The 20,000-nt window shown below is 42.1% G+C and overlaps 1 protein-coding gene across 1 annotated transcript in view; it reads left to right on the forward strand.

Annotated features, from left to right (window-relative positions):
- The window catches only part of LOC307140502 (ubiquitin carboxyl-terminal hydrolase 9X-like), a gene marked incomplete at its 3' end in the record, with an annotated part of 120,819 nt that overhangs the window by 66,890 nt on the left and 33,929 nt on the right, over positions 1-20,000 (forward strand). Inside the window, exons 34-40 of the mRNA XM_079840061.1 lie at positions 780-953; positions 1,045-1,186; positions 5,923-6,667; positions 8,002-8,125; positions 14,202-14,427; positions 17,239-17,368; positions 17,452-17,637. Coding sequence (XP_079696187.1) covers positions 780-953; positions 1,045-1,186; positions 5,923-6,667; positions 8,002-8,125; positions 14,202-14,427; positions 17,239-17,368; positions 17,452-17,637 — 1,727 coding nt within the window. The remainder of the gene's footprint in view (positions 1-779; positions 954-1,044; positions 1,187-5,922; positions 6,668-8,001; positions 8,126-14,201; positions 14,428-17,238; positions 17,369-17,451; positions 17,638-20,000) is intronic.

Consider the following 20,000-nt stretch of genomic DNA (forward strand, 5'->3'; position numbering starts at 1 on the left):
TTTTTTTTGTTTTGTTATAAATATTGATTTTGAATTTGTGTTTTTGCAGATTTCATTTCCTATGGGGGTCATTTTTGCCTGAAGACCCCTTTTTTTAACGACCCCTTAGCATGCTCGAATCATGACCCTCAATATGTTGTGTTTACATCCCTAATGCTAGAAAAGTCACCAAGTTTCATATCATTCTGATGAAGCGGTGATTTAAAAAAAAATTCCAAATGTGGTTTATAGGTTCAGTTTTTCATATGTGTGTGTGTGTGTGTGTGTGTGTGTGTGTGTGTGTGTGTGTGTGTGTGTGTGTGTGTGTGTGTGTGTGTGTGTGTGTGTGTGTGTGTGTGTGTGTGTGTGTGTGTGTGTGTGTGTGTGTGTGTGTCAATATCACACTCTTGATGTTTTAGAGTGTCACTTCTGTGTACTTTTTTTCAGCATCATGGCCGATTTGTAGATTGTACACACAAATATTCTGTGAATTTTTGCCGATTTACCATTCATTTCCTATGGTCGTCCATTAATGACTGAAGACAATGAACGCTACTTTTTTTTTTACGACCAATTAGCATGCTCGAATCATGACCCCAATGTTTTTTGTTTACATCCCTAATGCTAGAAAAGTCACCAAGTTTCATATCATTCTGATGAAGCTGTGATTTTTAACATTTCAAAACAGAAGATTTTCCGACCGAAGAGCACCAGAGGGTTAACCCTTTCACACACACTCGTCTATATCGCCAGACGCGTTCTGATTTAATGTGAATCTGCGTTTGACTCATGTCCTGCAGGTTATGGGGCGAACCCGTGAATCTGAGAGAGCAGCACGACGCGCTGGAGTTCTTCAATTCCCTGGTGGACAGTCTGGATGAGGCGCTGAAAGCCCTCGGGCATCCCAGCATGCTCAGCAGGATCTTGGGTGGCTCGTTTGCAGACCAGAAGATCTGTCAGGGTTGTCCTCACAGGTGAGTGAAGGACTTGTCCATCATTCTGAGGATGCTGATTTCTTCCGTCTGATGTGTGTGTGTGTGTGTGTGTGTGTGTGTGTGCTCATAGGTATGAGTGTGAGGAATCCTTCACGACGTTGAACGTGGACATCAGGAACCACCAGAACCTGCTGGACTCTTTAGAGCAGTACGTCAAAGGGGATCTTCTGGAAGGAGCCAACGCGTACCACTGTGAGAAGTGCAACAAAAAGGTGGGGCTTCTTCCCAGAATGCTCTCTGATAGATCTTCTCAGGGCTCCCGCGGGGTCTTAAAAAGTCTTAAATTCGCTGAAGTATTGAGTTCTAGGTCTTAAATAGTTTTAAACAGGTCTTAAATTATCCTACGTCCATCTAACGCTACCTCTAATGCTCATTGAAATGCTCCCGCAGCGCTTTTGTGTGTGTGTGTGTATGTGTGTGTGTGTGTTTTTGTGAAATATCAGGACACAAATGTGTATAATGACATGGGTATTACAAAAAGAGGGAGAAATATGAGGACGTTCCCCATGTCCTCACTTTTCAAAATGCTTATAAATCACAGAATGAGGTTTTTTCACAGAAAGTAAACTGTGCAGTGTGTGTGTGTGTGTGTGTGTGTGTGTGTGTGTGTGTGTGTGTGTGTGTGTGTGTGTGTGTGTGTGTGTGTGTGTGTGTGTGTGTGTGTGTGTGTGTGTGTGTGTGTGTGTGTGTGTGAGATGGGTAGGTTTAGGGGCAGGGGGCAGTGTGTGTGTGTGTGTGTGTGTGTGTGTGTGTGTGTGTGTGTGTGTGTGTGTGTGTGTGTGTGTGTGTGTGTGTGTGTGTGTGTGTGTGTGTGAGATGGGTAGGTTTAGGGGCAGGGGGCAGTGTGTGTGTGTGTGTGTGTGTGTGTGTGTGAGATGGGTAGGTTTAGGGGCAGGGGGCAGTGTGTGTGTGTGTGTGTGTGTGTGTGTGTGTGTGTGTGTGTGTGTGTGTGTGTGTGTGTGTGTGTGTGTGTGTGTGTGTGTGTGTGTGTGTGTGTGTGTGTGTGTGTGTGTGTGTGTGTGTGTGTGTGTGTGTGTGTGTGTGTGTGTGTGAGATGGGTAGGTTTAGGGGCAGGGGGCAGTGTGTGTGTGTGTGTGTGTGTGTGTGTGTGTGTGTGTGTGTGTGTGTGTGTGTGTGTGTGTGTGTGTGTGTGTGTGTGTGAGATGGGTAGGTTTAGGGGCAGGGGGCAGTGTGTGTGTGTGTGTGTGTGTGTGTGTGTGTGTGTGTGTGAGATGGGTAGGTTTAGGGGCAGGGGGCAGTGTGTGTGTGTGTGTGTGTGTGTGTGTGTGTGTGTGTGTGTGTGTGTGTGTGTGTGTGTGTGTGTGTGTGTGTGTGTGTGTGTGTGTGTGTGTGTGTGTGTGTGTGTGTGTGTGTGTGTGTGTGTGAGATGGGTAGGTTTAGGGGCAGGGGGCAGTGTGTGTGTGTGTGTGTGTGTGTGTGTGTGTGTGTGTGAGATGGGTAGGTTTAGGGGCAGGGGGCAGTGTGTGTGTGTGTGTGTGTGTGTGTGTGTGTGTGTGTGTGTGTGTGTGTGTGTGTGTGTGTGTGTGTGTGTGAGATGGGTAGGTTTAGGGGCAGGGGGCAGTGTGTGTGTGTGTGTGTGTGTGTGTGTGTGTGTGTGTGTGTGTGTGTGTGTGTGTGTGTGTGTGTGTGTGTGTGTGTGTGTGTGTGTGTGTTTATTCCGGGCTGTTGTAGTTTTTTCTTTCGCTAGCCCAACTATAGTTCGCTGTATTACAACCACAAATGAGACCAGCATGCATCTTATATTGCAGCCAATCAGCTTTCATGTTATTGGTGCGAGTCTCTTTCGGATTGGACCACAGACGCATCAAACAGATTTTATTCTTCAGCTTCAGTTCTCCAGTTCTCATAGCTCCGCAATTGGGAAAGCAAAGATGAATCTTTCTCACCTGCTATCTCGCATAATGACCAAATAAAAGTATGATACGCCTGATAGCACTAAAAAAGAGTTAATAAACCACGAACTGAGTTCGTTACTGACCAATGTCGGACTGACAGTGTATTCTCTGCCCGCGTTTGCCCCTGTCAGCGCTCGTGCGAATGTCTTCTATTTCTAGGCTTATTGCCCCTGAACGATTAAATACACACATTACACACAAATACGATTAAAGGGTAACTTCAGTGATTTAGCATTAGGGTTGGGAATCGTGATAAATTTTCCGGTTCCGGTTCCGGTTCCGCCTAACGATTCCGGTTCCGATTCCGGTTCCATTAAAATTATTAAACAAATAGTGGTAAAGGAAAAAGGCACAATACGCAACTCAAACAATCCATTTTGTGTTTATTACTTGCTCTAAAATGTATTTACAGGTTGGCAATGTAAAAAAAGTCCTGTACTGTACATATATTACAGTATTAATTAAGCCATTCTTGCAACACATTTTTTTTCAAATGAACACCTCTGAAATTGTCTTATTACATTTTATCTCTCTGTCTCTGAATAAAACCAAGTTATAAATTATATTTATTAGTTATATTTATTAATTAGTTATATATTAATTGAATAGTAATTCAGTTATTCAGTGAACTTGTTAATAATAAATTGCAATTCAGCATTACAAAGCTAATTGTGCCTAAACGCTTACCTAAACCATGGTGACTCAACGGTTGACAAATACATTATATATATATATATATAGGCCTTTCACTATAAATCTGGTATAAGCCCTGTGGCACTGTGTGCTGTAGCAAATGTTTTGTCAAATTGCTAGTGCAGCCTCCTTTGCATGTTATTAACTTTTCACGTGTTACATTTTGCTTCATTATCATTCATTCTTTGGAAATGAATCCATACTTGTGACTTTCTCTTCGCCATGCTGGTGGTCAACGAGAAAATATCTGACGCAAAACCTTAAATGTGTAGCGCGAGGGCTTTCAGTGCTGAACTGCTGCACTCCTGGAAGCGGCAGGCAACGTAATTAATATTCATGATGAGGTGAGCCAGGGTTGCCAGGTTTTCACAACAAAACCCGCACAATTGCACAATCGTTTCAACCCGCGGACATGAAACACAGCCCGCGGCAACAGTGGAAAACGGGAAAGCGTGAAAATCACGGAGTTGGCAACTCTGGCTGTCACTCGCTATGAAAGGATACGCTTCCAGCGCTTCGCACACACATTGCACCAGAACCGTTTTCGGAACCGAAACTTAGGAATTTCGCGCGGTTCTGGTATTTTTCAAAAATCAGTTTCGGTTCTGAATAAGAACCGGTTCTCGGTTCCCAACCCTATTTAGCATTAAGCTTTGTATGTAAACTGGGTCATTTATGCAGTAGAAATGTGAAATCATTTTTGAATTTGGTGCCTTCTAGACTGAGAAAAGACAGAAAATGTATTGATATAACATGTGGAACAGCTCCATCTAGTGGCTGTAGTCTTTGCCTCCGGCCAAAAAATCCTCAGATGACGCAAAATGACGACATTTGCGTCATCGGAGGAATTTTTCCAGAAATAAAATGCATAATTCTCTCATCTCAGGGGGATATGAGGGGGGAAAGTACCATCATTTGAATAAACTACTGGGTTTCTACTGATACTTTAAATACACACCCTTTACTTGATTACTTTGAGAACTTTTTACGTATATTTTGCTTATTGATGTGGTTTACTTGTAAGATTTTGGTCATATTTCCCACTTAACGCGATCATGTTATTAAAGCTAGATAGCACACCACTGGACCTTTTATTGTCGTGTGTGACTATTGTGCATCTAATATAATAATATGTTAAATGTGGCATCCTAATTATAAAAATAAAAAAAACATACACATTTCTGGAAATAACCACCACAAAATCAGTAAAAAAAGAATATATATATATTTGTGTATATTATTTTTGGTGAAAATGTTTTTTCAATCCTGGTGGCATTGAGCTATGAGGAAATGCAAGTTTACTAATACTAATAAATTCATTATTTTGCTTTGCAGGTAATATGTGATTCTGCATTTTCCTTTTTTTATTGTGTGATATAGGTCTTAAAGGGTTAGTTCGCCCAAAACTGTAAATTGTGTCATTAATTCCTCACCCTCATGTGGTTGGACACCCGTCAGACCTCCGTTCATCTTCAGACACAAATGAAGATATTTTAGTGTAAAGCTGATGCTGAGAAAGGCTTCAGATTGGCCTCCATTGGCATTCAGTACATTTACACTCACAAGACCCATAAAAGGCACTAAAAACATCGTTACAAAGTCCATCTCACCACAGCGACTCTACAATAATTTTACGCCGACAATAGTTTTTGTGCGAAAAAAAAAATCAAAATAACGACTTTATCCAACCTCTTCTTGTCTTCCGTGTGTGTCTCCACGACGCATGCGTGAGAATATGAGCAGATCCGGTGTTCGGGAATCCATGAAATGCCACTTTAGCCCCATTTGAGCTCTACAGCGAGACCTAAAGCACGATCAGTGTAGAATTCAACAGCTGAGATACGCGCGTCTTCCTCTGCTCGTAAACAAATCTCTTCTGGGTCATGTGTCCGAACGCCGGATCTGCTCATATTCTCACGCATGCGTCGTGGAGACACACACGGAAGACAAGAACAAGCTGGATAAAGGCGTTATTTAGATTTTTTTTGCGCACAAAAACTATTGTCGTCGTAAAATTATTGTAGAGTCACTGTGGTGAGATGGACTTTGTAACGACGTTTTTAGTGCCTTTTATGGGTCTTGTGAGTGTAAATGTACTGAATGCCAATGGAGGCCAATCTGAAGCCTTTCTCAGCATCAGCTTTACACTAAAATATCTTCATTTGTGTCTGAAGATGAACGGAGGTCTGACGGGTGTCCAACCACATGAGATGTGCGGATCATTTTTGGGTGAACTAACCCTTTAAATTTAATTCATAATGGTCTTAAAAAGTCTTGACTTGATGAAACCGTGCTTGTGTAAAGTCGGTGACCTTTCGCTCTCCTGTGGTTTGGGTCAGGTGGACACAGTGAAACGTCTCCTCATAAAGAAACTCCCGCCTGTGTTGGCGATCCAGCTCAAGCGCTTCGATTACGACTGGGAGCGCGAGTGTGCCATTAAGTTCAACGATTACTTCGAGTTCCCTCGGGAGCTGGACATGGAGCCCTACACCGTGGCAGGCGTGGCGAAGCTGGAGGGGGACGAGGTGCCGCTGGAGAGCCAGGTCATGCCCGAGGCGGAGCCCAGCGCCGGCTCCCAGTACCGGCTGGTGGGCGTACTGGTGCACTCTGGGCAGGCCAGCGGCGGGCACTACTACTCCTACATCGTCCAGCGCCACGCCAGCGCCGGGGACGGGCAGAAGGACCGCTGGTATAAGTTTGACGACGGCGACGTGACGGAGTGTAAGATGGACGATGACGAGGAGATGAAGAACCAGTGCTTTGGCGGAGAGTACATGGGCGAGGTGTTCGACCACATGATGAAGCGGATGTCCTACAGGCGGCAGAAGCGCTGGTGGAACGCCTACATCCTGTTCTACGAGCACATGGGCGTGGCCGGAGGCGACCGCGAGCTGCTGAACTACATCTCTGAGCTGACCCTCGCGCCCCGGCCCAACCAGCCCAAGATGCCCCTGGCCATCGAGGCCAGCGTCCGCAAGCAGAACGTCCAGTTCATGCACAGCCGCATGCAGTACAGCCTCGAGTACTTCCAGTTCATCAAGAAGCTGCTCACCTGTAATAGCGTCTACCTGAACCCTCCTCCAGGTGAGCTTTTGTGTCACATGACCTTCAGCCTCAACTTTATTTATATAGATTACAGATTGTTTCAAAGCAGCTTTACAGTGTTAAACAGGAAAATAATGCAGCATAATTTTAGTCAGCCATTCTGGAGAAAACTGTCATCAGTTCATTTCAATTCTCATACAGTGACAGTGTGGGCTTTACATCAGTAATTTACTTTATATGGTTAATTTAGTTTAAAGGGTTAGTTCACCCAAAACTGTAAATTGTGTCATTAATGACTGAGCCTCATGTGGTTGGACACCCGTCAGACCTCCGTTCATCTTCAGACACAAATGAAGATATTTTAGTGTAAATCTGATGCTCTGAAAGGCCTCCATTGGCTCAACTTTACACTCTCAAGACCCTTAAAAGACACTAAAGACTAAAGTTACAAAGTCCATCTCACTACAGCGGCTCTACAATAACTTTATGAAGACGAGAATAGTTTCTGTGCGCAAAAAAACCCTAAATAACGACTTATATAGTGATGACGATTTCAAAACACGGCCTCAATGAAGCTTCGAAGCGTTATGAATCAGTGAGTCGATTCAGCGGTTCAGAGCGTTATGAATCAGTGAGTCGATTCAGCGGTTCAGAGCGTTATGAATCAGTGAGTCGATTCAGCGGTTCAGAGCGTTATGAATCAGTGAGTCGATTCAGCGGTTCAGAGCGTTATGAATCAATGAGTCGATTCAGCGGTTCAGAGCGTTATGAATCAGTGAGTCGATTCAGCGGTTCAGAGCGTTATGAATCAGTGAGTCGATTCAGCGGTTCAGAACGTTATGAATCAGTGAGTCGATTCAGCAGTTTGAATCGCCAAATTTCAGCAGTTTGGCGGTTTGACACGCGATCCGAATCATGAATCGACTCACTAATTCTTAACGCTTCGAAGCTTCATGAGGCCGTGTTTTGAAATCATCATCACTATATAAGTCGTTATTTAGGGTTTTTTTGCGCACAGAAACTATTCTCGTCTTCATAAAGTTATTGTAGAGCCGCTGTAGTGAGATGGACTTTGTAACTTTAGTCTTTAGTGTCTTTTAAGGGTCTTGAGAGTGTAAAGTTGAGCCAATGGAGGCCTTTCAGAGCATCAGATTTACACTAAAATATCTTCATTTGTGTCTGAAGATGAACGGAGGTCTGACGGGTGTCCAACCACATGAGGCTCAGTCATTAATGACACAATTTACAGTTTTGTGTGAACTAACCCTTTAATAATTAGATTTATTTGGCTATTTAGTTGAAAGATGTAGTGTCCTTCAGGCACGTCTTCTGCTGCTCTCCTGTATTAAGATGCTCTGCTCTGCTCCTTCTAGGTCAGGATCACCTTTTACCTGAAGCTGAGGAGATCGCGATGATAAGTATACAGCTCGCTGCTCGATTTCTGTTTAGCACCGGCTTCCACACTAAGAAAGTGGTCCGAGGTCCTGCTAGTGACTGGTGAGCGTTTGCTGTCAGCTGTAGGAACACTAGCATGAAGGTCTGAGGATTGAGGCCCGTTCACACCAACTACAATAACTCTAATGCTGCATTCACACCAAACGCCTATAGAGCATCAAATTCGGGTTCCCCTCTGTCCCAAACACATATGCATAATAACATGCTGTATATAGGTAGTTTACATGAATAAAGTAACATTAAAGTTAAGATATGCCTCTAGCTTTAATCATTTAAATGTGTCTTTGAAGTTTGGGCTAAAACTTCAGGCAGCTTTAGTCGTTGTTTAAGCACATGTAGGCTATATCTTCAAAATAGACGACTAGTTATACATTAAAACTATGCTGAAAGCTCCTGTATGTGAACCTTTTGCAGATAAATACAAGTGCATTTTCGTTTAATATTTACTATTGACACTACTCGACACATTCGAAAATATAGTTGGACGCTTGAACATTTTGATTCCCTTCGCGCGTCCACAGTAGTGTTCATTTTGTCACCTATTTTTAATTTAGTCTTAGTCTTGAGGCCCTTTCACACCGGACGCGTAACGGAAAAGCGAATATTTCGTGTGCGAATAGTTCGCGTCAAAACCCTTCACATCAGCCGCAACGCGAGTTTGCGACGTTCCAGAGATCCAACATTCCAAAACATTTCCCGCGACAGCTGATAAAACACGGACACGCAATCATTCAGTGGCTTTTAATTTTCTTTAAAAGACCGAAAAGAAGGTTTTGGCTGCACCCAGTCTTAAAGGAATAGTTCACCCAAAAACGAAAAAGTGATGTTTTTCTGCTTTCCCCTAAGGCATCCAAGATGTAGGTGTGTTTGTTTCTTCAGTAGAACACAAATGAAGATTTTTAACTCAACCGTTGCTGTGTGTCACTCATATAATGCTTGTCAATGGGGTCTAATTCTATTAGAGTAAAAAAAAACATGGACAGACAACTTCAAATTAAACCTGCGGCTCGTGACGACACATTGATGTCTTAAGACACGAAACCATCGGTTTCTGAGAGAAACCTAACGGTATTTATGCAAATATATCACCTCATATCAGACGAACACTTCATAATTTTACGATGCGACGACAATAGGTTTTGTGCGCCAAAAAAAATCTAAATAACGACTTTATTCAACCTCTTCAAGGTCAAAATAGCGGCCGGGTCATAGATATATACATAGATACCTCATTCGAGCGATCCACGCCATGATCCACACAGGCACTAATGAGGAATCTATGAAATGTGACACCTGGCAAAGGTTAATGTTGATTGAATGGCTAGTGACGTCAACTGGGGTGCATTCCATTCGACAGGGTCCCTACGCAGTGTTCACTGCTCCCTACTCCCTGAGCAGGGTATATCTGCTGAAGTGGACTTCGCTGACAATAATCACTCATTTGGAACGCCCTGCAACGTCATCAAAGAAAGGCAACGACGGGTGCAGATTACGATATAACATAAATTAATATTGTAATTTACTTTACTTTCGAAAACCATATAAGCATATACAGTTACAAAACACACAGTATAGGCTATCTAAAACATATAATCAAAACATTGTCCATTAGTTTTATTAGTTTACTTATAACCTGTATTGACTATGAACAGATTTGAAGCTGCACCTGTCATTCAATATGAAAATACTTTGATTTGGTTAACTATAGGCTATTCTTAATGGGCTTTAGCGTCTCATCTCCTGCGCTTTCTTTCCCAAGTGCAGCTGCAGTAAACATTCCTGAGGTAAATAAAGTCAAATAAAAAACATGACAGCCCTCAGGTGCTTCTCAACACTTTTAATTTGTTTACATATTCATCAAATATAATATACAAATGTAACAGTTATTGCCATAACCATTCATAAATACTCTAGTTTGTATAATAACTATGAATATTCAAATGCATATGTAAACGCCTTAATCGCAGAGCTGTTTAAAAACTCTTCCAACCAACGGCTCCGTCATTAGTTCAGACAGGTGATGCTCGCGACGCGCAGAGACATTTGGGTGATTTTCACTCTCTACTTCCTGTGAAGTGATGTATCGATGTTCCCTTCTCCCCTACGCCGTTCGCAGTGCCCTTCGGACTGAACATGTTCGCTCCCTTTGGATTGGAATCTCACTTAAGATGGCAGAATACCCTCTGAAGTCCACTTCGCAGTCCACTTACGGTCGAATGGAACGCACCCCTGGAGATTTCATCACCTTTGTTTCCTTGTATGTGATTGGTTTAAGCTTTTTCTATCGCTGCGAGTGTTCAAAAAAATCGAAACTAAAAAAATAAACGTTGTTTTTCCGCCGCAGCTCATTCGCGTTCGGTGTGGAAGCTCTCATTACACACACAGCTGATCAAAAAATAAAACCATCGCGCAAATTATTCGCGAGTCAAAATCGCGTCCAGTGTGAAAGGAGCTTTAGTCTTGTGCCACATGTCCTTGTTAGTTTTTGTCATATTTAGTCATTCATGTATCATTTTTTGTTAGTCATGTTTTAGTCGACTAAAAGTCTCATCATTTTAGTCCAGTTTTAGTCGAAAGAAAACTTAAAATATCATGTGGTAAAATAAGTTACATAATATATATATATATAACCTGCATAATCATGGGCGTCGGAAGCAAAAACAATGTGGGTGGTCCTTGCTAAACGTATAGTTCGGAAAGACAAAATTATGGAAATCGCCATATCATTGAGAGCGGCAGTAGTGTAGGGGTAAGATGCACCGCGTCTACATTTGACACAAATTGACCCGCGGTTCGAGTCCGCCTTTCGCCGAACTCGATCTTCTCCCTTTTCCCATCACATATCAGATCGGAAAGGCATTTATTTCCAATAAAAATGAAGAAAATATTAGAAAAGTGGAAATAAAGCATGTTTAATAATAAGTGTTTATCGATTAGGGGTAGGTAAACAGACATGTGCTGAATGTTTGAGACGATAAAAGTGAGTGGGTCCAATATCATTGATCGTAAAAAGTGGGTGGGTCTTGTCCCGCCCACATACAATGGTTCCGATGTCCATGTGCAAAATGTATGTGCCACAACACCACAGCTAACTGGTGGATTTACTGTTACGCCTAAAGTCTGCATTAAAATCATGCGAAAAGTGTCTCTCCTATTGCTTCTGTCCAATCAGTGGCTCTCCTGCAAACCATAGCGAAGACCACTGATCTAAGGTCATAAACACACAGCGGTTCATTGTGTGAGGTCTTCATACTCCACTGAGAACAGAGTCATGTGTGTTATATTGCATTTCTGTCCATAGATCCTCATAAGCACTACACACTGCACCTTCAGAGAGCTCGAGCAGTTGAAGCGGCCGCTCTTATAATAATCAGAAGTGTTGTTGTGAACGGGCCTTTGTCTGATCATTTTCTCAATCAAGGAGAGATTTCCTGCTTCTCCTTCATCGCTCAGGGCTCCAGACTAACATTAGAGACTCCGTTCTAGACTTTATTTAATCATAAAATTACGATTGTTTTGTTAATAATAATATTACATGTTTGTTTATTTGAAATTTCACCTCCAGTGATTATTACAGCAGCTCTGCTCTTGCCTTCTGGGTAATTCACAATCACAATCTGAAGAAAAGATTCAGTTTTTCATGAGTTTGTGACTTCCTCCTGTTGTCCAGATATTAATGAGTGGAGATGTCAGTGAGTGCCAACATCTGCTATAGTGGACGCCAGGGCTGAAAACAGATATCAATGGGTTCACTCCGAGCAGAATCGATATTTTAACGTTTCCGTTTTTGCGTTCCTCATTAAACATTACTGTTCTGAAGACGGTTTGATTTGAAAAAATAACGTTATTTTAATTTAGCCTATACTTTAAACAAATATGTATAAATAAAGACTTATTTTCACTCAATAATAATATAACGCATGATAATTAAACTTTAATATTTATTTCATAACAAATATTGGCCTGTTTTAATGGAGCTGAAAGTGGCTCTATATGCCGAATCTTTTCAGAAGAGGGAGAACATTCTCTGGACATCACTTTTTTTCAACACGACTTGTTTTAAAAATGGCATGAATAAAGAATAAATAAACTGGATAACCATTGCTCTTTTAATGCTGCTAATTTCAAAGCAAACCCTGCGCAACACGTCTGCATCCCATAATCAAACTCAGTCAGCTGATAAAGCTTGATCATTTAATGCAATATAACACCATTTAATACGCAGCATCAGCCGTCTATATAGAAAACATTGAGCTGTATTGGCCATCTGAAAGACTATAGGACAAATGTTTGATAGATGCTATAGCCTGCTTGGACAGGCTTAAACAGAATCCACAAACTAGCCTAAATCAGACTATTAGAGCTTAAAGTCTGTTCTGCTTATTTAAACGTATGAAGAGAATGTCCTCCAATAGCTGCGCTTTCATTGATGAGCTCAGCGGGGAGAGAAATGTGCTTGAGGCGTGTAAATGCGCTCACACTGACTTGTGTTACGGTAGATTCACAGATGACATTTCACTCTCGCTTGATCCGTCACATCACATGCTGAGCTACTCTATTCCTGATTGGCCACTGCCAGATTAACATATTAAAGAGAACCATAACATAACCTTATTAACCGGTTAATGGTCATTTCAAATTAACGTTTCTGTTCAGAACCATTCACATTGATTTTGATTCCGTTTTTGTTCCTCTTAAAATTTTGTTCGTTTCCGGTTTTCGTTTTCGTTCCTTGAACCGGTTCAGAGCCCTGGTGGATAGAGCTGGGCGGTGTGACCAAAAATCTATATCACGGTATTTTTCTAAATTATATCGGTTTCACGGTATCTGACGGTATTTTCCCTATGCATGACCGGGTGTTAATCACATTCTCTACTGATTGAGAGAGGAAATACTGCAGCAGATTGACCAGAATGCCCTGTTTTACTGTCATGACGAGTGAATATTGAAGAAAAAGTCCACACTAGAGTTAATACAGGTTTACTAAGCCCCACACAATGATGCTGTGGAGAGACAACAACCAATAAAACACAAACTACACACTCATACTTACAGACTCCTGAAGATTAAAAGTTGAGTTGAGGGCACCTGAAGCATTTTAAAAATCTAACCCTATATAACAACAAACTGCCCAAACGAGGAGAAACACAGTTTCTTAATACATTTAGAGCATTCTCTGAAGGAATGACACACATCAGTTAAACACAGAAAGAATAAAGCGGTTACTTTTGGCCATTCTTTCAATTGTCAGTTTATTTATTAATTTACATCATTGTCTTTTGTGTAGCAGAATAATCCATCGTGTCAGTGTGTTCGTGATCAGACATACGGTTTTATCAGTGTAATCAGTGCATACATTTCATTTTAGTAAGACGTGATGAAATATGTACGCATACACACTTCTGGTTCTAGTCTAGAGCACTACAGTTTATGAAATATTAAAAATGTAAACGCGCTCGCTCCGGTCTATATCAGTGCTGTATGATCCATGTGGTGAGCGTTGTTATCACTGCAGAAACCGCTCGCTCTCTCTCGCGCGCCGCGTGTAGTTTGAATTCTCCACTGTAATCAAAGGCTGAATCCGAAATCGCCCCCCATAACCTCAATGGCATTATTTGGAGGGGACAGCACTTTGTAGTGGTGTCCTAAACCCTAGTGGACATTATGAGTGCACTTATTCTATCCCATTGCACCGCAATAACGAGTGTACAGCCGATGAACACACAACGCTGTGCGACTTCACGCACGTTTTCAATCACTCCTTCAAATAAAGTGATAAAGTAGGGAATAGTGAGTGAGAGAATAGGATTCAGCCATAGGCTGTGCTGTAATGCGATCTCAGCTGAGTCTGACTGCTCTTACTGCAGCGCATCAGTGAAATGTGTCCCCTCAAACAATCACGCGCTGCGCCGCGTTCCGGACGTTGTTTAAGCGACATATACATATACCGGTATACAGCCCAGCACTACTGGTGGACACTTCGTGTGTTTAGAATCGAAGTGTTAATGCTAGTCTGGAGCCCTGTCTGTTATTTCGCAGATGATGATGAGGAGCATAAGTTCAGAGGTTTGATCTGGTCCAGTGCTGGTTGAGGCTAACGGGCTCTCATGTGTTGCAGGTATGATGCCCTCTGTATCCTGTTGCGCCACAGCAAGAACGTCCGCAGCTGGTTTGCCCACAGTGTGCTGTTCGCCTTCCCCACGCGGTTCTCCGAGTACCTGCTGGAGTGCCCGAGTGCCGAGGTCCGCGGGGCCTTCGCCAAGCTCATCGTGTTCATCGCACACTTCTCCCTGCAGGACGGGCCATGCCCAGCTCCAGCCAGCTCGCCCAGCGCGGGCACAGCGGTGAGGAAGAGGAGCAGGGGTGGGCGATACTGCCTCAAAATTATATCACGACATTTCAAGAATATTTGCGATAACGATATTTATGACGATATAGAAAAAAAAATATGGTTAAAGGGTTAGTTCACCCAAAACTGTAAATTGTGTCATTAATGACTGAGCCTCATGTGGTTGGACACCCGTCAGACCTCCGTTCATCTTCAGACACAAATGAAGATATTTTAGTGTAAAGCTGATGCTGAGAAAGGCTTCAGATTGGCCTCCATTGGCATTCAGTACATTTACACTCACAAGACCCATAAAAGGCACTAAAAACGCCGTTACAAAGTCCATCTCACCACAGTGACTCTACAATAATTTTACAAAGCGACGACAATAGTTTTTGTTCGCAAAAAAAATCAAAATAACGACTTTATCCAGCTTGTTCTTGTCTTCCGTGTGTGTCTCCACGACGCATGCGTGAGAATATGAGCAGATCCGGCGTTCGGACACATGACCCAGAAGAGATTTGTTTACGAGCAGAGGAAGACGCGCGTATCTCAGCTGTTGAATTCTACACTGATCGTGCTTTAGGTCTCGCTGTAGAGCTCAAATGGGGCTAAAGTGGCATTTCATGGATTCCCGAACGCCGGATCTGCTCATATTCTCACGCATGCGTCGTGGAGACACACACGGAAGACAAGAAGAGGTTGAATAAAGGCGTTATTTTGATTTTTTTTGCGCACAAAAACTATTGTCGTCGCTTCGTAAAATTATTGTAGAGTCACTGTGGTGAGATGGACTTTGTAACGACGTTTTTAGTGCCTTTTATGGGTCTTGTGAGTATAAATGTACTGAATGCCAATGGAGGCCAATCTGAAGCCTTTCTGAGCATCAGATTTACACTAAAATATCTTCATTTGTGTCTGAAGATGAACGGAGGTCTGACGGGTGTCCAACCACATGAGGCTCAGTCATTAATGACACAATTTACAGTTTTGGGTGAACTAACCCTTTAAGTTTTATTAGTTATTGCAGCTGGTAGGCAACAGCATTTATTAGTGCAAACAAAACCATAACATTTTAGTTTAACAATAACTAATGTAATTTATGCCATGGTCTGTCTGAATTTTTGATTCTGATTGGCTGGAAGGTGTGCAATAAATCGTTTAATGCACAGGTAGTTCAGTCAGATGAATCCTCGTTCTATATTAATGCACTGTTTTCATTTCAGGTGTGTTTACACAGAGCACTGTAATCGGTTTAAAAGTCTGAATGAAAATGCTGCATATAAACACTGCTTTCATAAGGAAACACACATTTTTCAAAATTCGAAGTTTAAAAGTGTTAAACTTTTTATTTTGTAACAAGTTATGAAGATAATTATGGGCATTATGCAAATGAACTACAGTGAGTGAGGGCGGGGCTAAGAGGCACTGTTCAGCCAGTCAGGACCAGAGATGGCATTATGCAAATTAACTACAGTGAGTGAGGGCGGGGCTAAGAGGCGCTGTTCAGCCAGTCAGGACCAGAGCTGGGCATTATGCAAATTAACTACAGTGAGTGAGGGCGGGGCTAAGAGGCGCTGTTCAGCCAATCAGGACCAGAGATGGGCATTATGCAAATGAACTACAGTGAGTGAGGGCGGGGCTAAGAGGCGCTGTTCAGCCAATCAGGACCAGAGATGGGCATTATGCAAATGAACTACAGTGAGTGAAGGTGGGGCTAAGAGGCGCTGTTCAGCCAATCAGGACCAGAGATGGGCATTATGTAAATTAACTACAGTGAGTGAGGGCGGGGCTAAGAGACACTGTTCAGCCAATTCAGCGTTTCCCAAAAGCATCGTAAGCCTAAGTTGATCGTAAAAACGTTGTACGAGTGATCTTAATATTAAGGTCTGTTTCCCAAAAGCATCGTAACTTAAGTAGCACTTGAAAATGATCGTAGATCTACGAGTGCTGGAGTAATCGTAAGAAGAGAGTTATGAGGTCACCTACTGGACAACCGGCAGATTACACCTTTAACTTTATTCAACTGCATTGTGATAATACTATAAGGTTTTGATTGTACTTTATTGTACACGTTTTTTATTTATTTTTTTATTTTTTTATATTCTCATTATTATCAATGTTGATTTAAAAAAAAAAAAACAGTTCTGCTGCTTAATGTTTTTGTGGAAACTGACTTTATGATCACTGGATTTTATAAAAAAAAAAATTATGAGGGCAGGTAACAAACAAAAAAAAATTATAAATACACATCTGAATTAAATGAGGATATTTATTTCGTCTTTTTGAAAGGTATCTTTTCTTTGTTTTGTTTTTGTTCAGCCTTTTGTCAGTGCCTCAGCCTGTAGGTGCTTTATATAGACGTGCTTTGATTGCTAATCCACATCAGATGACAATTATTAGGTGAAACGTTCAGAGGAAACAATTCCATATAAGGTTATATTTCAGAACTTCGCAAATGGACAGCGACTCTTAAGTAGCACTTAGAGCACGTTCATGTTAAGCACATTTCTGGGAAACGCACGTGGAATTGCTGCGAGTGATCGTAACTTCGCTCGTAGAACACACTCTTTAGAGCTAAGATACTTCATTATTGGGAAACCCGGCCCTGATCAATCAAGAATAGCACTTATCATTCTATTCATTGTCTGTCTGTCTAATTTATTTTAAAAAATAACATAAAATAAAAAATCTGTTCTGTGCTAGATTAACTGAGACTTGTTACAGCACTTGCATGCTGTTGCCCTTGACTGCTCTAGCTGCTTCTATTGCCCTCATCTGTAAGTCGCTTTGGATAAAAGCTTCTGCTGAATGTGAATGTGAACAGGCCTGTGACCCCGTGACCCTGAGTGACCATCTGCTGCGGGCGGTGCTGAACCTGCTGCGGAGGGAAGTGTCTGAGCACGGCCGCCACCTTCAGCAGTTCTTCAACCTCTTCGTCATGTACGCCAACCTGGGTAAGGGCAGCGCCCGCTCCGGCTTCCCTGAGCCCGCTGCCAGTGCCAGTGCTGAGCGGGCGCTGCCCATCTGTCTGTTGCAGGTCTGGCAGAGAAGACGCAGCTGCTGAAGCTGAGCGTGCCATCCACCTTCATGCTGGTGGCGCTGGACGAGGGCCCGGGGCCGCCCATCAAGTACCAGTACGCCGAACTGGGCAAACTCTACTGCGTGGTGTCCCAGCTGCTGCGCTGCTGCGAGGTGACGGGCCGCATGCAGTCCTCCATTAACGGTGAGGGTCAGGTGACCCGCTTCACCACACCAGGGCTCATTCTGACATTATCAAAGGCAAATTCCCATCACATACATTAGGGTTAGTTCAGCCAAAACTGTAAATTGTGTGATTAATGACTGAGCCTCATGTGGTTGGACACCCGTCAGACCTCCGTTCATCTTCAGACACAAATGAAGATATTTTAGTGTAAATCTGATGCTCTGAAAGGCCTCCATTGGCTCAACTTTACACTCTCAAGACCCTTAAAAGACACTAAAGACTAAAGTTACAAAGTCCATCTCACTACAGCGGCTCTACAATAACTTTATGAAGACCAGAATAGTTTCTGTGCACAAAAAAACCCTAAATAACGACTTATATAGAGATGACGATTTCAAAACACGGCCTCATGAAGCATCAGAGCGTTATGAATCAGTGAGTCGATTCAGCGGTTCAGAGCGTTATGAATCAGTGAGTCGGTTCAGAGCGTTATGAATCAGTGAGTCGATTCATGATTCGGATCACGTGTCAAACCGCCAAACTGCTGAAATTTTGCGATCCAAACCGCTGAATCGACTCACTGATTGATAACGCTCTGAACCGCTGAATCGACTCACTGACTCATAACACTCTGAACCGCTGAATCGACTCACTGACTCATAACACTCTGAACCGCTGAATCGACTCACAGATTCATAACACTCTGAACCGCTGAATCGACTCACAGATTCATAACGCTCCAAACCACTGAATCGACTCACTGATTCATAACGCTCTGAACCGCTGAATCGACTCACTGACTCATAACACTCTGAACCGCTGAATCGACTCACAGATTCATAACGCTCTGAACCGCTGAATCGACTCACTGATTCATAACGCTCTGAACCGCTGAATCGACTCACTGATTCATAACGCTCTGAACCGCTGAATCGACTCACTGATTCATAACGCTCTGAACCGCTGAATCGACTCACTGATTCATAACGCTCTGAACCGCTGAATCGACTCACTGATTCATAACGCTCTGAACCGCTGAATCGACTCACTGATTCATAACGCTCTGAACCGCTGAATCGACTCACTGATTCATAACACTCTGAACCGCTGAATCGACTCACTGATTCATAACGCTCTGAACCGCTGAATCGACTCACTGATTCATAACGCTCTGAACCGCTGAATCGACTCACTGATTCATAACGCTTCGAAGCTTCATGGTGCCGTGTTTTGAAATCGTCATCACTATATAAGTCGTTATTTAGGGGTTTTTTTGCGCACAGAAACTATTCTCGTCTTCATAAAGTTATTGTAGAGCCGCTGTAGTGAGATGGACTTTGTAACTTTAGTCTTTAGTGTCTTTTAAGGGTCTTGAGAGTGTAAAGTTGAGCCAATGGAGGCCTTTCAGAGCATCAGATTTACACTAAAATATCTTCATTTGTGTCTGAAGATGAACGGAGGTCTGACGGGTGTCCAACCACATGAGGCTCAGTCATTAATGACACAATTTACAGTTTTGGGTGAACTAACCCTTTAATGTAGCTTTAGTTGTTCAAGTACATAAGTAGGGATGGATTCAGAAATTTTAGATAAATTGTCCATATGCCCTTCTGAGATTTTCTTTTACGGACCACTACTTATTCCAGTTAAACAGAACAGAACCACTTCACGTAATTAAAACATCGCATATGAAGAGGGGAGCAGTGCTCATTCTATTGAGATTTAGTTTGAGTCATATTTTAGTCGCCTGAATTGTTTTTAGCTTTAGTCTAGTTTTAGTCTCCTAAAATCTAATGAGTTTAGTTCAATTGTAATACATTAAGCATTTAAGCGTCACATAACCGACTGACACTGAACTGACATTTTGACATCATTTTGTTTTTGACATTAAAAATACACGAAAGAGCTCAATTCACTTTTCTGTTTGTTTTTAAAAAACATCTTTATAGTTTTTATAACTCTGTATTTCTGTTTTAGTCAGTAGGCCATATCAGGTTAAGATAAAGCTTCAAATAAGTGTGTTTATTTTATTTCAGTTAACATTTATTTAATTAAAGTAATGAAGATTTTAGTGAACTATTATAACCCTGATGGTTTATTGAATATGTGTCTAATACTGGTCTTTCCTCCTGAATATGAATTAAATGGGAATGAAATTAAATACAGTTTATAGTGTGAGCAAAAACGAATATATAATGCGTGACTTTTAATTATAAACAAGCTGGAAATACACCAGGACTCTTATTTTGAAATGCCTGCGCCTCTATTGCAGTTGCAGGAGCTCATTCAAGTTCAGGAGATCAAATATCATTATTACAACCGTCTAAAACATATTACTATATAAACATCATAAAGCAAACACTCATTATTCATCAGCATTA

The sequence above is a fragment of the Gobio gobio genome, assembly GCF_949357685.1.
Source record: "Gobio gobio genome assembly, chromosome: 17".
Taxonomy (NCBI): domain Eukaryota; kingdom Metazoa; phylum Chordata; class Actinopteri; order Cypriniformes; family Gobionidae; genus Gobio; species Gobio gobio.